General features: G+C 37.8%; 1 protein-coding gene across 1 annotated transcript; it reads left to right on the forward strand.

Moving 5' to 3' along the window:
• Positions 1-11,964: 11,964 nt before the first annotated feature.
• Positions 11,965-12,652, forward strand: LOC113917086 (translationally-controlled tumor protein-like). Its single transcript, XM_035729310.1, has one exon. The coding sequence runs from the start codon at positions 12,176-12,178 to the stop codon at positions 12,590-12,592; it is 417 nt and encodes a 138-aa protein (XP_035585203.1). The 5' UTR covers positions 11,965-12,175; the 3' UTR covers positions 12,593-12,652.
• The last annotated feature ends 11,654 nt before the right edge of the window (positions 12,653-24,306 follow it).

The raw sequence follows: 24,306 nt of genomic DNA on the forward strand, positions 1-24,306 counted from the left end.
CTTTCTTGTCCACCGCATTAAAAGAGAAAACCAGGGACTAATTTGCTAAGCTACAAAGCCTAACCCTACTCAACACATTTTAATCTGTAGATGTACTGAATATGAAAGAAAGACATGAATGAAAATGTGAACATGCTCTTTGGGTCATAAAATTCCTAATAAAATATGCATTCTTTTCTTGAAATGAATACTCTTATGTGTATAGGTGTGAACATTACATGCATTAAAATATCTATATAATAGACTTGAATAGATCTTAATGTGTGCATTTTAAAATGTATTTTTGATATGGTCTGACAGTAATTCTTTTTATCATGAGCTGTTATTATATTTGAAATCATTATGTGTCTTGAGCACCTGGTTAATCTTTTGCTTAAATTCTGTATCAGCCAGGTGTCCTCTTATGGATCATATAAAGATTGGACCTCTTTGAGTATGAAATAATCCTGTTGCTTCTATCTGAGAGTGAATGAGCCCAGGATTAGATCAGATAAAACACACTCAAGCTAAAGTGCACAAGGTGGATTATGCAAGAAAAGAGGATTTAGTGAAGAACAGATCCACAACTTTTTGTTAACACAGAGAATGGTGGCTTTTGTAAGCAACATTTGTGGAAATGCAACTGGAGCTTTAAAAGCTGTGTCTTTTGTTGTACATTTCTCTGCATACATTTGCTTTGTAGTTGGGAGTGCTAACTTTGGAAGCCATGCTGGGCCAGGACTCATGCTCATTTTGCCTAATGAAAGGCTAAGGATGTACTTTTACTCCTACATTCTTGTTTTGTCTACTTTGAAGTTTATTAAGCTCTCCTGAAAGATGTGAAGTTCATTAGAATGTTATTATCATGACCACAAATTAAATATCTGTTCCCTGGGGAGTGATAAGGCTTAAGTACAAGTTATATTTACTATAATATTTACTTAATTACTAACATATTGCTTCTTATTCTTAATAGTAAAAAGGTAACACACCTATAAAGGTCTATTAGGACATATTCTGGATTTAATGTTATATTTGTTTAATTATTAATGTTCTAATGTATCTTCTCGAAGTTACAAGTTACACATACAGCTAACAGGTGTATGGGCAAGAGATGCTTTAAATCTTTCTAGTGTAAGACTTTGTACTAGAACTTCTAAATATCATAAGTCTATGCACCTCTCTGGGCATCAGTCTCATTTTCCGACGTGTTCCTTCAGCTCTGAAGTTTCAGTATTTCTGTTTTAACATATGAGTCTTTAAAATGGGAAGGGAAATAGACATTTCATTGCATCTATTGGTTTGAGTTTGTGATAGAACAAATCCGTGGTACCTCTAAGTTAGATATTAAATGACTATCAAGTCCATTCCACTCAATTATTTCTACTCTATTATAATTATGTTTTCTCTGATCAACCAAATTATTAACTACTGGATGTCAGTCACTGAAATTGAGCCAAATTCAAGATCCAGTACTCTAACTTCTATAGAAACATATAACACAAGGGGGAAAAAAAGACCTTTTCTCCTTCATCACATTTTCCCTTTAATCAGATTTCTTTGGCTATTAATACTAGCCTTTTGCATCACCAGTATTTATTTAGGCCTCTTTAAATCCTCTATGGAATGGGACAGGAAATAAATATATAAACAGTGCTTGCTTTTACTTGTAACAGTGTCACAGTGTCATTCACTTAAACATTTTTTTAAGGTTTTATTTATTTATTTGAGAGAGAGACACAGAGAGCACACAAGAGAGTGAGCACAAGTGGGGGAGGGGGAGGGACAGAGGGAGGGAGAAGCAGACTCCCCACTCAGTAGACAGCATGGCATGGGGATCAATCCCAGGACCCAGGCATCAGGACCTGAGCCGAAGGCAGACGCTTAACCTACTGAGCCACCCAGGTGCCCAAAGTATTAAACTTTGAGTGTTCTTATTAATGTCATACTTAAAAGGGATGACGAAGTAGATATGGCCAAGAGGCGGCTAATTCTTGAGGTCTGGATACAAAATTATTACTTAATCAATCAATATTTTGATTGAGAGGCTATTTTAATCCAACTGAGTTTTCAAGAATGAGCCCAACAATCATAGTTTCTTCAGAATTTTGTTTTGCTGTAATTTGTTCCTAATGAAGAAGTATTTAAGCATATTTACACTCTGTGGAAATATCACATAGTCACATGTAGGAACAGAAATATCCCTACTTTTAAGTATCATGGGATATGGTTCAAGAGGAAATGAAAGTCTGGCTACTTCAAAATACCTTCCCCATCAACCTGCCACATATGTGTAATTTTTACTAAGACATTCCTTTATATTAGATATGTACTTTGTGGGGCTTATCTTAAAACGTCTTAAACTTGAGTAATAACTCTAAAAATAAACAAATTACGCCAGTAGAAGGTGATAAAAGATGAGTGATTCATTCAGCATTTATTGTTTATTATATGTAACACATTAGGCAATGAATGAATATAGAAACAGCTCATCTACTATAGGAAGACATGAAGCGAGGCTCTTGTCGGTGGGACTTCAATAGGAGAGAGATTTCTGCCATCCTCATTTGGAGATTGGATAATCCAATAGTAATTCTTCCACATAAATAATGCCATAATTTTCCTTTTAGCTACCAGAAAAATTGAGCCAGATTCAAGATCCAGTACTCTAATTTCTATAGAAACACATAGCACCAGGAAAAAAAAAGACCTTTTTTCCTTCATCACATTTTCCCTTTAATCAGATTCCTTTGGCTATTAATACTACTAGCCTTTTGCATCACCAGTATTTATTTAGGCCTCTTTAAATCCTCTGTGCTATGGTGAGTGCTGTGAATTGTGTGAGACTGTTGAATCACAGACCTGTACCTCTGAAACAAATAATACATTATATGTTAAAAAAAAAAGAAGAAGAAGAAGAAGAAGAAGATAGCAGGAGGGGAAAAATGAAGGGGGTGGAATCGGAGGGGGAGAGGAACCATGAGAGATGAGGGACTCTGAGAAACAAACTGAGGGTTCTAGAGGGGAGGGGTGTGGGGGGATGGGTTAGCCTGGTGATGGGTATTGAGGAGGGCATGTACTGAATGGAGCACTGGGTATTATACGCAAACAATGAATCACGGAACACTACATCAAAAACGAATGATGTAATGTATGGTGATTAACATAACATAATAATAAAAAATTTAAAAAAAATTAAAAAATAAATCCTCTATAGAATGGGACAGGAAATAAATATATAAACAGTGCTGTAAATGATCATTTTATCAATTTATTTATGTTAAAATTTTTATTATAGCTTTCCTGTCTCCTTTAGGATTTGAGTTTTAGGAGCTTGTTTGGACCATCTGGTGAAAAGAAGGGGCTTTGTGGTTGTTTGATGGGCCCAGGGTCGGGGGGAGGCAAGGCTGTCATGTGTGAAGTGGCTTGGACAATTGCTGCAGGAGAAATTTCTTCAAAATTTTCCAGAAGTATTGATATTTGAGGGTGTGCAACAAAGTGCCTTAGGGCTGAGGCACTGATCAAACCATAAAAAGCTTTATTGTCATGCCTTTGGGAGTACACAGCACCCTCTAGATGTATTCATCTTCTTTTTTTTTTTTTAATGTAGTGTTCCATGATTCATTGTTTGCGTATAACACCCAGTGCTCCGTGCAGAACGTGCCCTCTTTAATACCCATCACCAGGCTAACCCATCCCCTCACCCCCCTCCCCTCTAGAACCCTCAGTTTGTTTCTCAGGGTCCATAGTCTCTCATCGTTCGGCTCCCCCTTCAGTTTACAACCAGTGTTTCTGCTCTTAGTTCACCAGAAGTAATGGAGCTGTTGTCAGCTTTTGTGAAGCAACTGTAAAAATAAATTACTGTAGTGTGGGGTAGCACGAGAACTTTCTCTGTTTGTTTCTTACTGATGGCTACCGCATGCTAACATTGTGGAAGTGACAGGGAAATAAGAAATCTCAGGGTCATTGATTAAATATGGACCACATACCATGTGCTCACGGATTTATTCTGCTCCAGCCACTGGGCTACTTTCTGTTCCTTGAACATGGCAATCCCCTTCTTATCTCAGGGCCTTTCTCATGGAGTCCTAATGGCTGCTTCTGTTCCCGGATAGATTTCTAACCGCCTTCACTAAAATGAAACTGAAAATTACATTTTGGAAGTAATTCTATTTTGCATTTAACAATGGGGGCTGGGCACCTGGGTGGCTCAGTTGCTTAAGCGACTGCCTTCGGCTCAGGTCATGATCCTGGCGTCCGGGATCGAGTCCCACATCGGGCTCCCTGCTCAGCGGGGAGTCTGCTTCTCCCTCTGACCCTCTGACCCTCTTCCCTCTCGTGCTCTCTGTCTCTCATTCTCCTCTCTCTCAAATAAATAAATAAAATCTTAAAAAAAAAACAATGGGGGCTAAGGTTGTAAGTATGTTTTAATATCTAGAATAAACAAAGATTTAATTTCATGTTGACTTTTTAGTAGCATTTCTTCAAAAAATGTACATAACAGGACAAGACAACATCCTCCACTTCATTTGAAATTTTTGTTGCACAATCATAGAGGATTATTTTTGCAAGATATTGGAGGGGTTCATTCATTTCCCCAAGGACCTTTCTTAACTTGGGCCATGTCACCATCATCTCTTACCTCTCCTACTCTGCTTGCTTTCTAACTGAAATATATCCCAGCTTCCACTTTCACCAGCCTTAAGCAGTTTTTTCCCACTGCAGCAAGAGTGTTCTTAAAATGGAAATCATGTCATTCACTTGCACTACAATTTAATGATTTCCTATTGTTCTTAAAAGAAAATCCATTTCCTTGTCATGGTCTACAGACTCACCATGACCCATCTGCTTATTTGCCCCTCTTACTATAACCCTGCCACAATCCCCACCCAAATTATGCTCTGGCAACACTTTTCTGTAGTTTCTTGCACCCCCCAAGTTCCTCCATGCCTCCAGGACTCTGCACGTGGAACACTCTGGCCCTGACCTCTTGTGTATCCCGCTCCTTTCATTATTTAGCTCTCGGCTTAAACGTCACAGGCTCTGAGTGCCCTTCCCTAGCCACTCATCTCCATGATTATTTTCTTTCGAGTACTTATCACAATGGGAAATCATTTTATTTATCTGACCATTGGTTTTTGTCTCTCTGAAGGAAATATAAGCTCTAAGAGGTCAGGAATCCGACCTGACTGGTTCCCTTTTATATCTTCCAGGTCTACCATAGTCCTTGGCAGGTAGTAGGTATGCAAGATATTTGTTAGTTAAGAGTAAGACAGAGAAAAATCTCTCTAAAAAGGTCCCTTAAAAAACTCCCCAACTCAGAGGAGAAATATTGGGATCTCCTGAGTACCGAACATCCTAGGTCATCTCTTCTCTCTGTTCTTCTATCTAGATCATTTCTTCCTGAGATTAGATGCAGTGATTTCCTGTTGAACTACTTCTAAACTATCCCACTCTGTTTCATTCTATACTTAGTTGTCTGTCGAATCCAATCTTGTCCCTTTTTTGCTCACAACCTTGGTTTCTCCCTACCACTGACAAATAACACCCAGCCTGCCTGGTCTGTCATTGAGACTTTGCCTGATATATTTTCTTAAGTTTATCTCCCTGACTTCAAATTTCCTAATAGGCCCTTTGTTTTCCTTCCTTGTTTCTTCTGCCCATGTGTTTCCTCTTGATGGGAATTTTAGTCATCTCCTAAAATCTAACCCATCCTTCAAGGCAAGGTATGTTCCTATCAAATGAAATAACCGGTGTGAAAGGACTTTACAAATTGAAAAAATATATATATGATTAGTAGCAACATGAAGTGGGGAACAAAGATAACATTTCCTCTCTTTCACTGATTTTCTTTATCATAAATCACTACATGTTAGCTTCTAGTCATACATGGCTGTTGAGTAGCTGAAATGTGGTTAGTCTGAATTTGAGATGCTGTACATGCAAAATGCACACTAGATTACAAAGATTTAGAATGAAAAGAAAATGTCAAATATCTCATTTTGTAATATTGATTACATATTGAAATGATAATATTTTGGATATTGGATTAAAATATTTTATTGAGGGGGACCTGGATTAAGCATCTGGCTCTTTATTTTGGTTCAGATCATGATCTCAGGGTAGGAAATAGAGCCCTGTGTGGCTCCACACTGAGTGTGGAGCCTGCTTAACATTCTACCTCTCCCTCCCCACTGCCCCTCCCTCTCTCTAAAAAAATAAGTAAACAAAATATTTTATTGAAAGTTAAGAAAACTATTATAGTCTCCTAAATTTGATTTGTATACACTTTCTCACTGAACTTTGAAATATATGGCAGTTTAGGAACAGAGTTGAATAAGCTTTTTTGTATAGCTTTTATATATTACTTAAATATTAACCAAAAATATATAATTTGGGGTCTCAAAGAATGGTCAATTGATCAAGTGGTCTGCAGAAGAGTTTGGCAGTTTGGATGTAAAAACTACAGTTGTTTTTTTGTTTTTTTTCACATGCATTTCAGTAGTTTGAAAAAGAAAGTTGATTAAGATCATCCTAAAAATCCTAACACTTACTTAATAAAAATCTTTACAGTATTAAAGGTTGTGAAGGTACTGAAAAGAATGTGTTTATCAGTTTATCTCAGCTGCATTTACCAGAAGACAGTTCACCTGGTCTTTTTCCTATTTTTATATATTTCACATTGGATAAATCTGTATTTTTTTATTTTAACTGATAGGCTGTAAGTCCTTAATTTTGAAAATTATAAATGCCTCAAGAGTTGGTCATTGAGGAGCAAAAGTCTTAAAACTCAAATAAGAGTATTCAGAATAATGCTATAGTTTTAAATATTGAACAATGCTCCAGTGAAATTATAAAATGTAAATGTATATGTGTAGGACTAAGGGAATGTATCACAATGTCTTAAAAGACAGTGAAAACTGGAAATACAAAATGTGACTGTAATATCTGAAAACTGGGTTTTATTCAAATAGCCAGAGACCATTCTAATCTTCAGGATGTTGTCTGTTATAAGGCATGCTCAAATAGTGACATAAAGCTATGAAGACTTTTATGCCAGTTTTAAAAGCAAAATGACCTCACTGGTAAAACAATCAGATTTCTCCAGAACAATCCCCAAATCATGCTTTTTAGCATGAAATTGAGTTTTTCTGCTAAAGTAGAAAATGGTCAAAATTTACTCTTTCCTTCATAATAAAACCATTTGCAAGTCACACACTGCCAAGAAGCATATAAAATCATCTGCAAAGTGACAAGTATTATGCTTGGTAGAAAGCAAGGCAAGCTATTGGCAAAATTCCTTATCCAATACCACCATTTGGGTATGGACATCAATAGCACACAATCAGAAAGAGAATTACTATATTGAGTGTGTGTGAAAAGATTTTGACTTATAGTTGGATGAGACCTCCAGAGTAGGAACCCATTCTTAATATATGTATAGGGAAAGATATATACTCAATAACTTTTATTATTTTCTGAACACCTAAACTACGGAAGAAGAATACTTATTTTATGAGCCGTGATATAAATTGGAGAAGGTGCTTCAGGCTCATTTCTGAGGGAGCACAAGCAAGACGTGCATGGAGAAAGGCATTGCTGAATGAATAAAGCCGTGCTGCCAATCCACACACTGCTTTGCCCACATACTGCTTTGCCCACATACTGCTTTATTCGCAGAGACCAGTTGGTGGTTAACAAAATGCCTCCTGGTTTTGATTTAGTGCTGAAAGAAATGGCGAAAATCGTGGTCCAATGATGCTAAACATTTGAGAAACCCTGTTAAATGTCAGGCTCTTATAGTGCCTCATTAAAATTATTGCTAGAACCTTTCTAATTAGTTTCTGAAATCATTCTTGACTCACTCTAATCCATGGGTCGGCAAACTTTTTCTGTAGAGTCTTCAATTGTGAATACTTTCAGCTTTGCAGGACATATGGTCTCTGTTGTAACTACTCAACTCTATCATTGCAGCACAACACGTAAACAAATAAGCATGGCTGTGTTCCAATAACACTTTATTCACAAAAAGCAAGTGGTGGGCTGGGAATTGGCTCATGGACTATAATTTTCGGATTCCTGCTAACCCAACTGATACTTCTTCCAGGGAGATTAATGTAATGTGAAACTTTGATCATAGCACACCTTTACTTTACTTAGATTTCAAGAGTTTCCTTATTTGTCCATAAGTAAGGCTTGGATTCTTTAAAATGACATGCAAGATCTTTCTTTATTTGATTTCTCTCTCCCTTTTGAATCCCTTCTTACATTTTTCTTCAACATGTTCCTTGTATAAAAGTAGTGGAATTTCTAGATCTTTGGTAATTCTGTTTAACTTTTTAAAGAACCACTAAACTCACTTTGGTTTTGAAAGATAATTTCAGTGGGCAATGGTGCTAGGTTAATAGTTTCTTTGCTATAGTACTAAACAGTTATTGTAGAAAATAAGAAAGGTCTTAAATCAATAACCTCAGTTTCTACCTTACAAAATAGAAAAAGAACAAATGAAACCCAAAGAAAGCACAGGAAAGAAAATAATACAGTTGAAAGAAGAAATCAATGAAATAGATAACAGAAAATCAATAGAGAAAATAAATGAAACCAAAAGCTGCTTTTCTGCAAAGATCAATTAAATTTATAAACTTCTAGTCACCAGTCAGAAAAAAATAACAGACAGGACACAAATAAACAGGAGTGAATGAAATCAGGAATGAAAAAGGAGACCATCATTAAATATTCTAAAAGATACTAAAATGACAAGGGAATATCATGAACAACTTCTGTCAAAAAAAAAAAACTTGACAATCCAGATTAAATGAATATATTCCTTGAAAGTGATAAACTACCAAAGATCACACAGAAAGTGGATAACCTGATACCTTATCTCTATTAAAATAACTAAAGAAATTGAATTTAGCATTAACAATCTTTCCACAAAGACAACTCCAGGTGGCTTCCTTGGAAAATTCTACCAAGCATTTAATAGAAGACTTTTACATAAACTCTCCTAGAAAATTGAAGATCAGGGAATATTTCCTAACTCATTCTATGAGGCCAACATTACTCTCACACTAAAATTAGAAAAAGACATTATAAGAAAACTTCATACCAATATCTTTCATGAATATAGATTTTTTAAAAATCTCAACACAATTTTAGCAAATGGCATCCAACAATGTATAAAAAAGTGTTAGCAAATGGGGTTAGCCTATGGAATAAGGTTTAGCATTCAAAATTCAATCAACATAGCTCACCAGGATTACAAGTTACTTACTTCCCTTATTTTTCCCATTCACACTTTCACTCGTTTATTTCCTTAATAAACTCACTGGAAATGTTGCTCTTCCAACGCTCTCATTTCCCCTGGCTGATTTTGCTCTTCCTGCACCTTCTTTTCCTGACCATGACATGCTCTTTGCTATTTCCTCTCTTTAATATTTCCCCAATTTTCCCCAACTCCCACTTCCCACCCCCCACCGACCTTACAACTACCCTATTTCGGGATGTTTGGGGAAAACCTACTCACACAAAATGATAGTTGTTATAATACATATGTTGAACAAATACAATTTGTGATATAATCAAAGTACAACTTTATCTTCCTATCTCACCATCAGTTTAAAAATTTTCATTGAAACAAATGTTTCTCTCCCTGGATAGATACTTGGGCAGATTCCATGAATTTTATGCTCTCTTTAAGATATATTCTTGGTTCAGTGATTAGAAAATGTCCAGTAGAAGATAATCAATACTTCGATTTTCTTCCCAAGCTAAATTTTTCCTTCCCTTTCCACAAGCTAGTTAGTGGTTGCCTGCAACATCATAAAAGGATTACAGTTCAATTTCCTCCCTTTTTTCCTACTTACCTTCTACTTCACTTGGTAGCTGCTGTGTTAAGCCATTTCAAGTTCAAAAAGAGAAGGAGGAAAGGTGAGAGATAGGGCTTTTATTAGGCTGAGTGGCTTTCTACTTTCTGGGTCTGACAGATGGTAAAAATCAGTCCTCAGTGGGAATTTAAGGTTCTTGGGGACTCCTATCAATGGTACCACTCTTGTGAAATTCCTCTGGCTCCCGATGGACGCTACTCCATACTGAGTGGTTCATTGCAATTTATTCTTCAGGTTCTAGGATCCAAATTTGCCTTTAGCTTCCTGCTGCAATCCTTAGATTCTTCTTTTGAACAGAACCCAGACAATACTGTATATTTTTTCTCCTCAGTAGTCCATTTAAAGTAAGAAGAATTCTCATGCATCTCTTATATTCACAAAGCAAGTGTTCCCTTGTAAATCTTCATGAAGACATTTTTTCCTCAGGCTCACCTTAGAATTTAATATGTCATACTGGCTTTTGAGTTAAAACTTCAATTTTGAACCCTCTGATCCTAATTAGTCTTAAAGTCTTACATATATTATGATCACTTGTATTTTAAAAGCAATCACTTCTTAAGACGTTCAAAGTAATGTCTGGCTGTAGAATTTCAGGTCTTATTAAATGAGAATAAACATTTTATACATGCACAAATGCAAGATATTCAGAGAGACAAACGTTCTTCCTAGAAGCCTGGAAATCATTCCACAAAGGCAGTTACTGTGAGCTTTCTCTGTAATGCTTATAGTACCAAAAAAAAAAAAAAAAGGAAGTGTTCATTGCTTTATGGGATTGAAAAATCTATCTCCTTCCTTCTCTTTCCCCAGTGCATACTTGCCTGTAAGAACCATGCTTCTGCATCAAACAAAATGGTGGCAAGCTTCTTCAGTAAAAAGATAGAGTAGAAGTATCTCACGTAGAAGCACAACTCTAATGCATGAGCAAAAGATGAACTCTGCCTAATGGGATTATAATAGAGTTGTATTTACTAATTTAGCTATGATTTGAACTACCCAAGTAGCCTGGACCAAGATAGAAGCCATATTCCAGCTATCTGCTAGGTACTTATCATGACTCTGCCTGGGCAGGATCCAGGTGGCTAGTCAGAAGTCAGAAAAATCATGGAGGACTTGATCTAGATAGGGTGTCATGGCCTACTCACTGTTTCACTGTTCTCCACGTGTAAGATGTGATGTAGCAACTGGAAATGAATCTTTAAAAAGGATTGGTTCTAGGTGAAGGCAGACACCTGAAAGTGTGCTGGAGAAACATGACAGGAAATGGAGGATTATAGAAGTTACTCAATGTTCAAATTTTGATTTAAACCAAAGTATACTGAAAAACTAGAAAAATACCTGTTGAAAGCAGTACTTTTAATGCTGGCTTTGTCCACATTCTTTCTAATAGAGAGAAAGCTCTCAAAGTTTCCATCACTACTTTGGACCAGGAGATGAGTTTAATGATTTCTCAACGATAAATTCAAGAAAGACTATTTTATTGTATTCTTTGCAGGAATTTGTCTTTCTAAACTTCCTTTCCATTTCTACTAATTCAAATTTACTTTCATCAAATATTGTTGAAAATGAGAAGGACTCTTGCCCTGTGCAAAGCTGACAAGAATATTGGCTCAAATCTACAGGTCTCAACTGTAATTGGTAAGGCAGTAATTATATTCAAATTCATACAAAGGCTAAAAGACTCAACTATTGTGCCTAAATCCTCAATATATCGATAAAAACAAGCAGGTAGACACTGCAAAAAAAAAAAAATGTGTCTACATAGAAGTAACCTGCTTATTTTTCTCTAATTAGCCTAAACCAGGAGAGTTCCTCTAATGATTAATGCTATTTTGCAGGTATTGACTCTATCTTTTGGGAAAATGAGGATGGAGGAGAGTTAGCAAGAAATAAGATTTTATCTTGCAATACTACAGACCCTACTTACTTAGGAGGCACTCATGGAACATCTTGCCAAAGGTTTACTTTGTTTGTTTTCTTCTGTTCTGACTAAAATCTGACTGTCCTGGGCAACTGGATAAGGCATTGTCTTTCCTTTGCTCTTTTCTTCTTGTTCTTGAACCTAGGACTAGATGTGTGTCAAAAATGTTATTGAGCTTTTCCGCCCGCTCCCCCCTCCTCCCGAGCGCCGCTCCGGCTGCACCGCGCTCGCTCAGAGCTCCTGGCTTCTGCTAAGGTAGTGCCGCCGTCGTCTCTCTCCAGCCGTCGTCATGATCATCTACCGGGACCTCATCAGCCATGATGAGATGTTCTCTGACATCTACAAGATCCGGGAGATCGCGGACGGTCCGTGCCTGGAGGTGTAGGGGAAGATGGTCAGTAGGACAGTGGGTAACATTGATGACCCGCTCATTGGTGGAAATGCTTCCGCTGAAGGCCCAGAGGGCGAAGGTACCGAAAGCACAGTAATCACTGGTGTTGATATTGTCACGAACCATCACTTGCAGGAAACCAGCTTCACAAAAGAAGCCTACAAGAAGTACATCAAAGATTACATGAAATCAATCAAAGGCAAACTTGAAGAACAGAGGCCAGAAAGAGTAAAGCCCTTTATGACAGGGGCTGCAAAACAAATCAAGCACATCCTTGCTAATTTCAAAAACTACCAGTTCTTTATTGGTGAAAACATGAATCCAGATGGCATGGTTGCTCTGCTGGACTACCGTGAGGATGGTGTGACCCCATATATGATTTTCTTTAAGGATGGTTTAGAAATGGAGAAATGTTAACGAATTCGGCCATGACTTTGGATGTGTCACCTGTTGCCATAACGGGCTCCTCCTCTTCATCCACACGACACCCGTACTTAGATGGGACTGAAGGCATCTTGAGCTCTTCATTTGTTTTGACTCTGATTTATTTGGAGTGGAGGCATTGTTTTTAAGAAAAAAACATGTCATGTAGGTTGTCTAAAAATAAAATGCATTTAAACTAAAAAAAAAATGTTATTGAGACAGAGTTTGCTAAGTACTTTGAGAGGCTTCAGGACAAAAGGTCTTATACTACAAATATAATTACTACCAATATATTTTGCTGATATCAGCTTCAGGTTTGTGGTTCCCTTTTTCTCCTGTCCCCCACTTCTACCCTTTACTTCCTCACGGTATTTCAAAGACAAGCCTGTCATTTTAGGGGAGTCATAGAAGGGTTTTGAGACAAAACTGATTTCTAAGACCTCTGTACATGTTAGCCTTGTCCTCCAAAATGTGCAACTCAGATCCTTTGGCATATGTAATGCATATTTGATGTGATAGATGAAAATATGAAGCCTGGGGCTGATACATGTATAATAATGCAGAGCCGAATTATTTTAACGATTCCAAGCTACTGATCTGTATGTTCTGTACAGCATTAGATCTTAATTGGCCATCCTCTTATATGTGCATCATATTTCTAAATGTATGGCAAATATGAATCTGTGTATTTCTTCTCAGGGTTAAAACTTTTTGAAAGCTTTTTCTGTAATGCCAGTTTTCAATCAGATCTGACCCTATACATTGATTGTAAATAATGCCTTAAAATGAATATAATATTTAAAATGCACTTTTTACAGGTTAAAATCAAGCCACTGGGTATTGAATAACATATCTGAAATGATCTTAAGAATACATATACTTAGGCACCACATTTTAATTTAAACTCCTGTTATTACAGTAACTAGTCACAAAATGGCTCCCTATTTATGCAATATGTTACCGGTAATGTTACTTAAATCGAACAGATGAGTGCCTTCTAATAATGTATGTTTACTTCATGAACTTGTGGGCAATTACATTGTAATTATGTCTTTGTAGGTGCTTTTTACTGACATATAGAGCGCCAGTGCATTTTAAATGTAATTGCAGTTCTCTGTACCATTTAGCAAAGCTGAAAATTGTTAAAGGTTTGTAAATTACCTACATTTAGACCATAGGCAACTAGGCAAATTAAGTGACACTGTCAGTAATGTTACAACATAAATTGGTACCAAGTATAAATTCAAGGTAGACTTTCTTTTCTAAATCAGAGTGTTGTTTATAGAGTGCCTTCTAAAAAAGAGATAAGCAAAAAAAAAAAAAAAAAGGCAGAAAGAAAAGTGCACACTCCTCATTGACAGGATAGATCAGCCTTTTAATGCACATGAAAAACAATGACTGGTCTGCAATAATGTTTTCAATTGTAAACCTGTTTAAAATTAGGAATTTGGATTGGTTTCATAGTACTCAAAGAAAATGAGTCCATGATAGGTCCAAGAGAAGATGCCCCTGTGTAGTTTCTGTGAAACTATGCAGCAAGGTGGGGGGAAACCTGGCATTCAGAGTTTAACAGAATTCTGTCACTTTTTATTTCTATGGCCTTATTTAAGTGACTTAATTCTTGAGCCTCAACTTTTTAATGTAAAAAAATAAGAAGTATAATAGCCAGCTTCAAAGGGCTACTGTGAAGATTAAGATGGAATATTGTATTTAGGTCCTCAAAAAAAATGGAAATTTTCTTAGTCTTATCTACTCCTGACAGGTGATTTGGCTGCTACTTTATAAAAAAAATTTTTTTTTTAATTTTTAAAAAATTTTCTTTAGATTTGGTGAAGAATAGACTTCTCTGAAGCTGCCTTCAATCAGCCACAGAACTGCAAAGCTTACACAGATTTACTTCACCCCATGGGATTAAAGAAACGTAGCGACAATTGTATGCTGAAAAATGTTCACTTTTCCTTCTGAAGCAATGTTCTATAGAGGAGACCAGTCTCCAAAGACCAGCCACGCCAGTTAAGGAAATTAATTGTGAAAGTATTACTCTGTCACTTCATGCCTTCAGGCCAGTCGCTTATTGATGGCAAGGGTTTAGGTTCGGATAAAACCATTTCACCCATGCAAGCCCTCTCCATTAAGCGGGAAACGAGCATCTGAGCTTGACAGCTCCGAGGGCTCTGCTGTACAGAAAACCATTCTTACAGGGTCATTTTATTTAAGTGTAAGATTAAAGAGTGAGTTGATGCAAGGCCATGTTCTTCAAGTACAAATAATGAATTAATTACATGATAAAATTACACGCATTTTTTTAAAAAGCCCCATATTCCTATGACATAACGAATTATCAAAATTAATGTTTTAACTGGGAAATCCTGGAGCTACATAGAAAGGTTTGGAACAAGTTTTAGACAACAAATGTCTAATAGGGAGTTATTCCTCACTTACCAGGTAACCTCAAGGATGTCACTTGCCACTTGGAGTTACAATTTCCTCTTTAAAAAAATAACAATAACGAAGAGCTGTCCTTCCCCCTGGCAGTTTTAAGTTTCTAAGTGAGACAATGCATGAGTAAAGACTTTCTCAAGTATTTGTATAGGATAATACCTTAGGATATACTGATGTACAGATTTTTTGTAGACATTTGGTCTGGAAACTTCAAACTTTGCTAATGCAGTTCCCTTTCCCATATTTTTATCATTACCTGTTTTTCATCTTGTCTAGGGATGTATTTGAATGTTGGTGTTTGTAAGAGGCAAAGACAAAGCCACTACCACATTCATACAAGCTGACAAGTGGCGTGTGAGCCCTCCTGTCATGCACTGTTGTCCTCATAATTGAAGCCAGTAGAAGTCTACCCAGGTAGAAGTAAACCAACCTCAGTTGTCCACTCACAAAGGAAGTCGGGGCAGAAGTGTGCTGTGGAGAGAAGCAAAATTGACGCAAGGTTAGAAATGAAGGGAACGTCTCAGGAAGGAGAGGAGCTGTTTACAGTGGATTTGGGATCTCACAGGGCTCAGAAGAATGGGGCAATCAGGTCCGGGAGCACACAGTAACACAGTGCTGGGAAAATGGCAGCAGAATGTTGACTTTAGAGCTAGAGGGCTAAACGTGACAGGGATTAGCAACTCCATGAAACTAACTGGCCTCTAGACTACTAGCCAGGGAGAAGACCTCAGGCATTGTCAGAGGCCCAGTATATGTTCTGATCTGAAGTCTTTGATCTCGCTTGAAATGGAATACTGGCACAACGTGTTCCAGAATGGCTGGAAATCTTGGTCCAGTTACTTGAGGGAGGGATTTAATTTCTCTGAGAATCACATGGAAAATTTTCTTGGGGGTCTGATTTTTATGGAAAGCCCCCGATGCTGGAGAAGCAACACAAATGGAAGGATAGAGGCAGGCTACCAAGAAGTGGCATCAGGAGCCGAAAAGTGAGGGAATTCAGAGGGCAAGCTTTCCAGCACACACACCACCCATTTCCCATTTCCCCCCCTGGGGTCGGCTTTAGTAGACAAACTCCTAAAATGAAAGTGATTTAATCGTCCATTAACTCTGCTGGATGTGAAGGGTAGACAGTGGATAATACGGCGTTACCGATGAAAATAAAGTCCCTTTGAACAGTAGTTAGTGTGTATAAAGCACTTTCAAATATATCTGTTCCTCTGAATTTCTTGAATAAGTGGGATGAGTTCAGCACATATTTGGACCCACATTTTACAGAAGGTAAATCAAGATTGAGAAAAGACAGATAACTTGACAACAGATTGGGGGAACGTTGGGAGAGATCCCCTTTCCATGGTTCCCTGTTTCCAAGCTGAGTAACCTGAACACCACACTGGTGACAATGAGAACAGAAGTGAAGATACAGAGAGGACGCTGAGGGCCTGAGGCCCAGAAACTAGAAAAAAAAAAAATGGAACTTTTGGAGGAAACAGCTGTATTAAAGACTTGAGGTAGGGTTTCTTTCATTTTCCTTTTCTTATTACAAATAATTATTTCTCCCCAATAGAGAGCATGTCATAATAGCATTACTCATTAAGGAACACATTACTTACCCATTGAACCAGATAGAAACCAGCTAACTTCAAAATAATAATAATAATACTAACATTTATTGACCACTATATAGCAGGGCATTCTAAATTCCTTATATGCATTAAAGTAGGCATTTAACCCTCAAATGAACAAAGTGTCATTCTCATTTTATATGCAAGGAAACTAAGGCATGCAGAGCTTAAGCTTTGTGCAAGGTCATAGAATTGGGCATCAGAAAAGACAGGACTCAAAAATCCAAGTGGTCCAATTCTGGAGCCCACTCTTAACCACAATGTGATAAAAATCAGAACAACAAAAATGACAGCACATTTAACAGGAAAATTATAATTTTATATCAATAAACCTATAAAATCTTATTGATGGGCCTAAAGAATATTTAAGCAGTTAGAAAAACACACCACCCTCAAGAAGGGTTTTCTCAATGAAGGCTTCCTCTATCCCTAAGGCCAGTGGAAAGTTATGACAGCCTTTTGGCCAGAGCAGTAATGAGTGTGCACTACGGTGTTGGTCACAACTGGTTCCTGTCTCGTGTCTTTTTTTTAAGGATGAGGGTAAAAAATACCCACTAGGTGAAAGATGGAAATATCTTTTGGATCCATGCCTTCCCATTCCTTCTCACGGGCGCAATATGATTCAACCTCTTAGCATTTGGCCTCTGGGTGACTGGGTTGTTATCTCTTGGCTGATCTCTTCATGTCCAGGCTTCTCTCAAATTCATTCCAGGCTGTACCCAGGCTCTTCAAAGTCACATGCACTGCATTCATTTTCAGTGGCTCCCTACCTTCTCTCACATTAAATCCACCCTTCCCTGTGTGACTTGCCAGCTTCCCACCATTCTCTGTTACTCTATTAAACAACCTACTATATTTCTGATTCTATTCCATAAAGCATGCCATCTTCAATGTGATGGTTTTACTCAAAACCGCCTGCCATCTCCTTTTCCTATGCAAATACATTCATTCTTCATGGCTGAATTCATGTCTTCCCTTGATAGTGAAGCCTTCTCGGGCGACCAAGTTCCCACTAGTTTTCCTCTCCTTTCAACTCCTATGTGATGTATCTTTAGTAGTATGAAATTAAATAGGTTCTTCATTATCATTATACATTATATTAATCATTCTTTCAAGGTAAAAGTCTTATCTTCCTAACTCAATAGTAGCCCCTTTGAGGGCAAAGATAGATGGAGAGATGATAGATAGATAGATAGATAGATAGATAGATAGATAGATAGATAATAGGTAATTTTTTAACTCTTTTTTTTTTTTTAACTCTCTCCCACTGCCATAGATTAATAGCAAGCCTGTCTATTGCCAAACCTTTGGTCATCTGTAGGAACTGCATTTGGTTGTAGGTATAAGAGATCCAACTACGGTGACTTAAACACATAAGGATTTTTTCATGTAATGAAAAATCTAGAAGAAAAGGACAGATGGCATTATTTCAGTGGCTCAAGAGTGTGCAAGCTGAGGTCTTTGCAATTCTTCCTGGTGTTTTCCTCGTGGATTAAGATGGGTTCTGGAGCTCTAGCCATCATTTCTGAGCTTCAGTCAGGAAGAGGGGGGAGGGGGCAAAAGAGTCACACTTAAAAGAGCTTTCCCTAAAACGCTACCTGACTTATATCGCACTGATGTCCTTTCTCTTCATGAAAAGCCTACATGGGTAAAAAGGATCACTCACCAAAGAAAAAGACACACAATATTGAAGAGGTGATTATCAATTTCTTCCACATCCTATTTGACTCAAGATTCCCTTTCTGCTTCATTGACAACACACATTGGAGGATTTATTCTACTTATGCATTTTCTTTTCCTTTCAAAGTCAGATAGAAGAGCCTCCTGTGGGGTGGCTGGGTGGCTCAGTCCGTTAAGCAATCTGCCTTCGGCTCAGGTCATGATCTCTGGATCCTGGGATTGAGCCCCACATGGGCTTCCTGCTCAGTGGGGAGTCTGCTTCTCTCTCTCTCTCTCTCCCCTTCTACCCCTCCCCACTGCACATTCTGTCTCTCAAATAAATAAATAAAATATTTAAAAAAAAGAAGAGCCTCCTGTGTATTACTATGTTACATGGGAAACCTCAGCCTTGCTTTTAATGCCCTTTCATAATTTGGTTCAACTATCCTTGCCCTACATATTACAAATACCTTGCTTACATGCAGGTTTTTCTATTCATTGTGCCACTCTTTCTTACTGCTGAGTTGCCCTCATGTACTGTTTTTGCTACCTGAACTGTTTTAATACTTGTCCATCCCATTTTCCCTGTGATTCTCTTTAGGAATCTAGGACTTATTCTCCTAGGTACTGTGAGTGTTGCTAGCAGATAGCCCTTAGATCTCAGCCCCCTTCAGGGTTTACCACAGTTGAACAGAGAAAACTTACCCAAAGCCATGCCCCCCTCCCAGGGCAACCTACACCCAATAATGGAAGTAGGGTTGTAAAGGCCTGACCTCCTAGCCCCAAACTGGGACAGGTCTAAAAGGCTGTTCCACCTGCAGGGCTCCTCTGGTAGGCTGAGGCTTCCACACTGAGACTTTGTTACCTCTCAGCCTCTGCCCACTTCTCCTTCTGCCCATGCTTGCTTCCTTCTGTTCTCTTCTCTAATGCTGATTCCAAAAGCATCCTTTGGAAAGCCTTCAGTACGTGAATCTCCTTCTCAGATTCTGCTTCCTAGGAACCCGACTTGCACCTGCAACCCTTCTCATTCCTGGCCCTATTAAGAACTGCCATTCCCACCGTTCCCATATCTACCCCCGCCCACCAGCCCCGAGAAACTCCCTGCACAGGCTGAGCGAAGTACCATCTTTCCCACAAAGATTTTTCTGCCACTTCAGTTTACACAATTTCCTCCCGCCCTTAAGTCTTGTTGTCTCTGTTGTGATGATGTTGAGGAGGATGAGAAGAAAAAAGAGGAGGTATTGGAAGTATCAGCACTATACAACTTTGTGGCTCTTTGGTTCATAATTACTAACATTTGCAGCTTTATCTTTACAAAATATATGTAAATTAATTAATATGATATATAGGAGGCACAGAAAAACAGAAAAGCAGGGAACATATGACATATCTTTTTTTTCTGTAGTAAATAATATGCTATTCACACAATAGGAAAGGTACTTATTGATTAATAGTTAAAACTCAAAAACCTTTGGTTGTTATGTTTCAAATCTGAGACATTCTATATTTATAAGGCTTCTCTACATGAGGAGAAGTGGTCCCTGAAATTTCATAAAGAAGAGACTCTTCATGCTTTGTGAACTACTCAATTCCATTGCTAATCCTCCTTTCTCCTTAATGCATCTGTCTCCCTTCTGGCAACACCCCCCCCCCACGTTCTTACAAATGTCATATAAGCTCAGTTCTCTCTATTCCTTCAAGGAATTGCTAGAGTGGTTTCTAGTGTTTTGGTTTGTTTTTTGGTTTGTTTTTGTTTTTGTTTTTTTGGACTGTACCTGGCCAAAAACACAGCAGGTAAACAACCAGTGTCCACTATAATCACCTTAGTGATGGTCTTTTTCATACAGAAAGTTTGCCATCCCTTGTCTATTTCCTTTAAGTCTGTTACTCTTTCAACATTGGCAAACAGTACCAATCAACAACCAAAAAAAAAAAAAAAAGAAAAAGAAAGAAGAAGAAGAAGAAAAAGAATCGGGAATCCAGAGTTCAGAACATATTCTTGAGAAAATATTATTTGGAAAAGTGTGTTTATGGATGCTACAAACAGAAAACTAAAGGTAAAAAAATGTAAATGTTGAGATCTACTTCTTCATGTGGATACAGAACAAAGAATAACCTACATTATGACTGCTCATAAAAAAATGCTGTGCAGCAACACGGGTTTCCAACAAATTTGATAACCTGTTTCTGTCTCCCCCTTTCTCCATTAAATTGAACTTTCTGAATTATTCATGAGGGCTATTTTAATGGGATAATTTTTTCTTGCAAACGCTGACACTAATACTAAGGAATACCTCTAGGTATTCATCTTGGATAAATAAGGCTCCTGGTAACTAGTTTTCTTGATGCTTCACCTTTTTCAAATGAACATATATGGAAGTAACTAATGTAGACCATTTTTTAAACACTTAATGTTTTCAATATGTTCCTTTTCATATATGTATAGCCAAACATATGTTTACTCAAGAATTAGCCAGGATGTTGAATTAAATGAAAGTAGAGCCTAAAGTTAAGTAATTCTCAGGTGAACTCAGGCAGGGCATTAAGAGAAAATTTAAAGTCCACATTTTCCAGCTGTGATGACAGCTCAGAATGACTTTGGGAATTGCCCATCCCTCCATAGTGCTTTGACCACATTCAGAACCAATCATTCACTTCAGTGTCTACATTAGAGGTTCTTAACTCGGGATAGGAGGATTTTTAGGGGGGTGGTGAATTCCCTGAAACTGTTACGAAATAGTCGATGTGTGATTTTTTTTTTTTTTTCCCCTGAAGAGAAAGCTCATAGCACTCATCAAATTCTCAGAGGGTTTCTTGTCTACTCCACCTCCAACCGCCTCTAATGGTGGGAATTTTCATTTTGCAAAGAAGTAAGACTTCAAAAGTCAGGATTCTTTAGAATTCTGTGTGACATGGAGGGGTGCATGGGGGGAGTGGATGATTATTTGTCTCTCATTAAATTTAATATTATGAAGATTCACATGCATCATTCCCAGGACTTGGAGAAAATTATACTTTGTGGGTTAATTATATTTCATTACTTAGTACAATTTAGTTTTTACCACTATCTGATCATTTTTTTTCCAGGTGTCTGTACAAGTCTGCTCATGTCTGTCCATAAATACTACCCCAAATCATGTTGTGTTTTTTTCCACTGACACACATTAGTAAAAAACTAAGCTGAATATTAGGATGATCCTCTCTAACCTACTCTATCAGATGGATGGTGCTAAGATACAGAGTAGTCAGATTGCTTGACGCTTTAATAGTGCATTAAAATGAGGCTGTCATTTAATAATGTCAAAGACACTACAGCTTCTAGGGTAATAAAGTTATTTTTATTTTAGTCGCAGTGTAAAATTTACCTTCAAAGAAATAAAATTGTGAAGCCGATACTCATTCTTTTCCCCCCAGTGCAGCTTTCTAACATTTCTAACAGTGCTGTGATACATCTAACAAGATTTTTAAGACACTGAGGTGACTGTCACTGCTGGAATGTGTCCTGGAGGCGTTTTCTGTCAAAGGAGATGACAGTGACTCTTCCCATGCAGATTAAGCTGGTGTTTACAGATTTGCCCTGGGTGTGCATTTTTATCCCGCTGTGATCAAGTAACACAGCCTGACGAGTGCCAGACAGATCTCTTCGGTAAGAAAGGCTTGAGTGTGCCCTCACTCTGCACAGGGTGCAGCCCTAATCGGATGCCCTTGGCAAGGATCCTTTTCCTATCCTCCTTTACAGGGAACAGTTATGTACAATTTACCTTGTTCCCTTCCTCCTTGGGTGAAGCATTGGGGATGAATGTGCAAAAAATTCAACAGTGAATTCGGTGCCGAAACGCAGATGAAACTCTTAAACGTAAGAAAAAAAAATCAGTATTAAGATTCAATATTTGGGGATGTGATTGGAGGCCTGGGTGACCATATGAGACATCTAAAAATATTTGAGTCGTTTACGGTAATTTAAAAAATTTTGTTCATTTTCACACTGCAGAGTTTTCACAGACAAAACCAGGGAGATAAGAAATCTTATTCTAGGCAAAAGCTAATCAGGCTCCAGGTGCCGGGAGTGTAAGACCAGAAGCTGCCGTGAGGGCACGTCACTGAACTCCCCCAGCCCTCCCACCTCCTGTCATTTCATCCTAAAGCCAGTGTTTTTAATATCCATGGGAAAAAACTAGCTGTTGTCATCAGATACTGAAAAATCAGCTCTCTAACATTTTGATTTCTTACTTCATTTCAGTCAGAACAGTCCACAAAGAAATTTGTTAGGTTTTAAAAGGGATCATTTTTTTTTCGTAAGTATAGTCTGATATGCTGAATTAAAAACTTAACAAAGTAGCATTGCTGAAGAAAATGTGTTACATTGAAGACCCAAGTTCCCAGTTCTGCCACTGTTAAGCTTTGAGATCTTGGAAAAGTCACTCCCTGGCTATGAGTCTGACTTGCCTTACTTGTAATAAAACAGGAGCAACAAGACCTTTCTGTCTCCGATATCCACCCCGCCTTGGCCAACCTGTAGAGTAACCAACAAAGAGCGATAAAAAAAAAAAAAAAAAAAAAAAAAGTGTAGTGTTCTATAGCATTTAGCACACATCTCTCATTCCTAAGATGCAATCAGTCAATATTTGCTGACTTAATTATTAATTTTTAAAAGTATGTGATTTTAGTATCATCAGGTCTTTACCCAAACTTTGGAATAGAGGGAAGGTTTCTCATTACAACCAAATACTAGTAGCTAACACTCTTTCTTCTCAGCAAATGGTGCTGGAAAAGCAGAATATTTTTTTTTATCACCTACTCTTTCAAATGAAGTTTTTAGTTTGCATTTTAAAAATAATTAATTTTGAGGGGTGGCGGGGTGGCTCAGTCGTTAAACGTCTGCCTTTGGCTCAGGTCATGATCCCAGGGTCCTGGGATCAAGCCCCACATTGGGCTCCCTGCTCCGCGGGAAGCCTGCTTCTCCCTCTCCCTCTCCCACTCCCCCTGCTTGTGTTCCTTCCCTCGCTGTGTCTCTGTCAGATAAATAAATAAAATCTTAAAAAAAAAATAATTAATTTTGAGAATAACGAATGTCACACACATGGGAGCTGTAAGAAAAGCATATGGAATCTTTAGAGAATATCTCATAATATTTTCTTCTAGTCATTACTGAAGGTGACTAAAAGAGTCATTAAGGATATTTTCAATTTCTGACAAATTCAGTAAATTTCTATGACTTCCAACTATTAAGAAAAAAATTCTAAGAAACTGTGATGTAATCCTAATCTTTCTGAGAATATCTTGAGTACAATGTCATCTCTGAAGGGCTGCTAGTTTAGCCATTTATCCAGTTTTTGGTTTAGACCTATCAAGTTCCAAAAAACAGTCTAGTCCAGGCACAAATATAACAAATTAGGCTGAAGGAAAGGGAAATGATGATTATTGCATCCTATCAGTGTAGCCTAGCTGACCCTGCACTTTTCTTCACACTGTCTCCCTTTTACCCGCGAGCAGGCTCCAGGCCACACAGCTGGTGAAGGAGGCAGGGGTCAGCTGGATTCCAAAGCCTGTATACTTTCTTCATTAAGCTCCATTCTTGAAAGCTAGAAAGGCCAAAAGATTACAGTGTTTCTCTTCATATGTGTTATTTTTTAAAGCAGCATCTATTTTCATAATTTTGCCCAAAATATGTGTGTGCGCGCCTAAGAATTAGGTTATTTGTTTTGTTGACCTGAATATCTCCAAAATAAGTGATTTGTTAATTTATTCTTTAACTTTCTCCTTCCTTTCCTTTCCTTTTCTTAAATGTTTAGGCACTATCTTGCATTGGGTTCCTCCAGACGCTATCCTTATTGCAAGGATTTAAGTGTAAGCAGCTTGTTTGGAAGGTGATTCCAGAAAACACCTGTGAGGTTGTAGGGAGGTAGGACAGGTTAGGGAAAGGGGCAATCCAGGGTGTATTCATGAACACGTTTCTGCTCTGAGTCTCTGGCAAACTCTGGCAGA

This window comes from Zalophus californianus, chromosome 1, assembly GCF_009762305.2.
Source record: "Zalophus californianus isolate mZalCal1 chromosome 1, mZalCal1.pri.v2, whole genome shotgun sequence".
NCBI classification, from domain to species: domain Eukaryota; kingdom Metazoa; phylum Chordata; class Mammalia; order Carnivora; family Otariidae; genus Zalophus; species Zalophus californianus.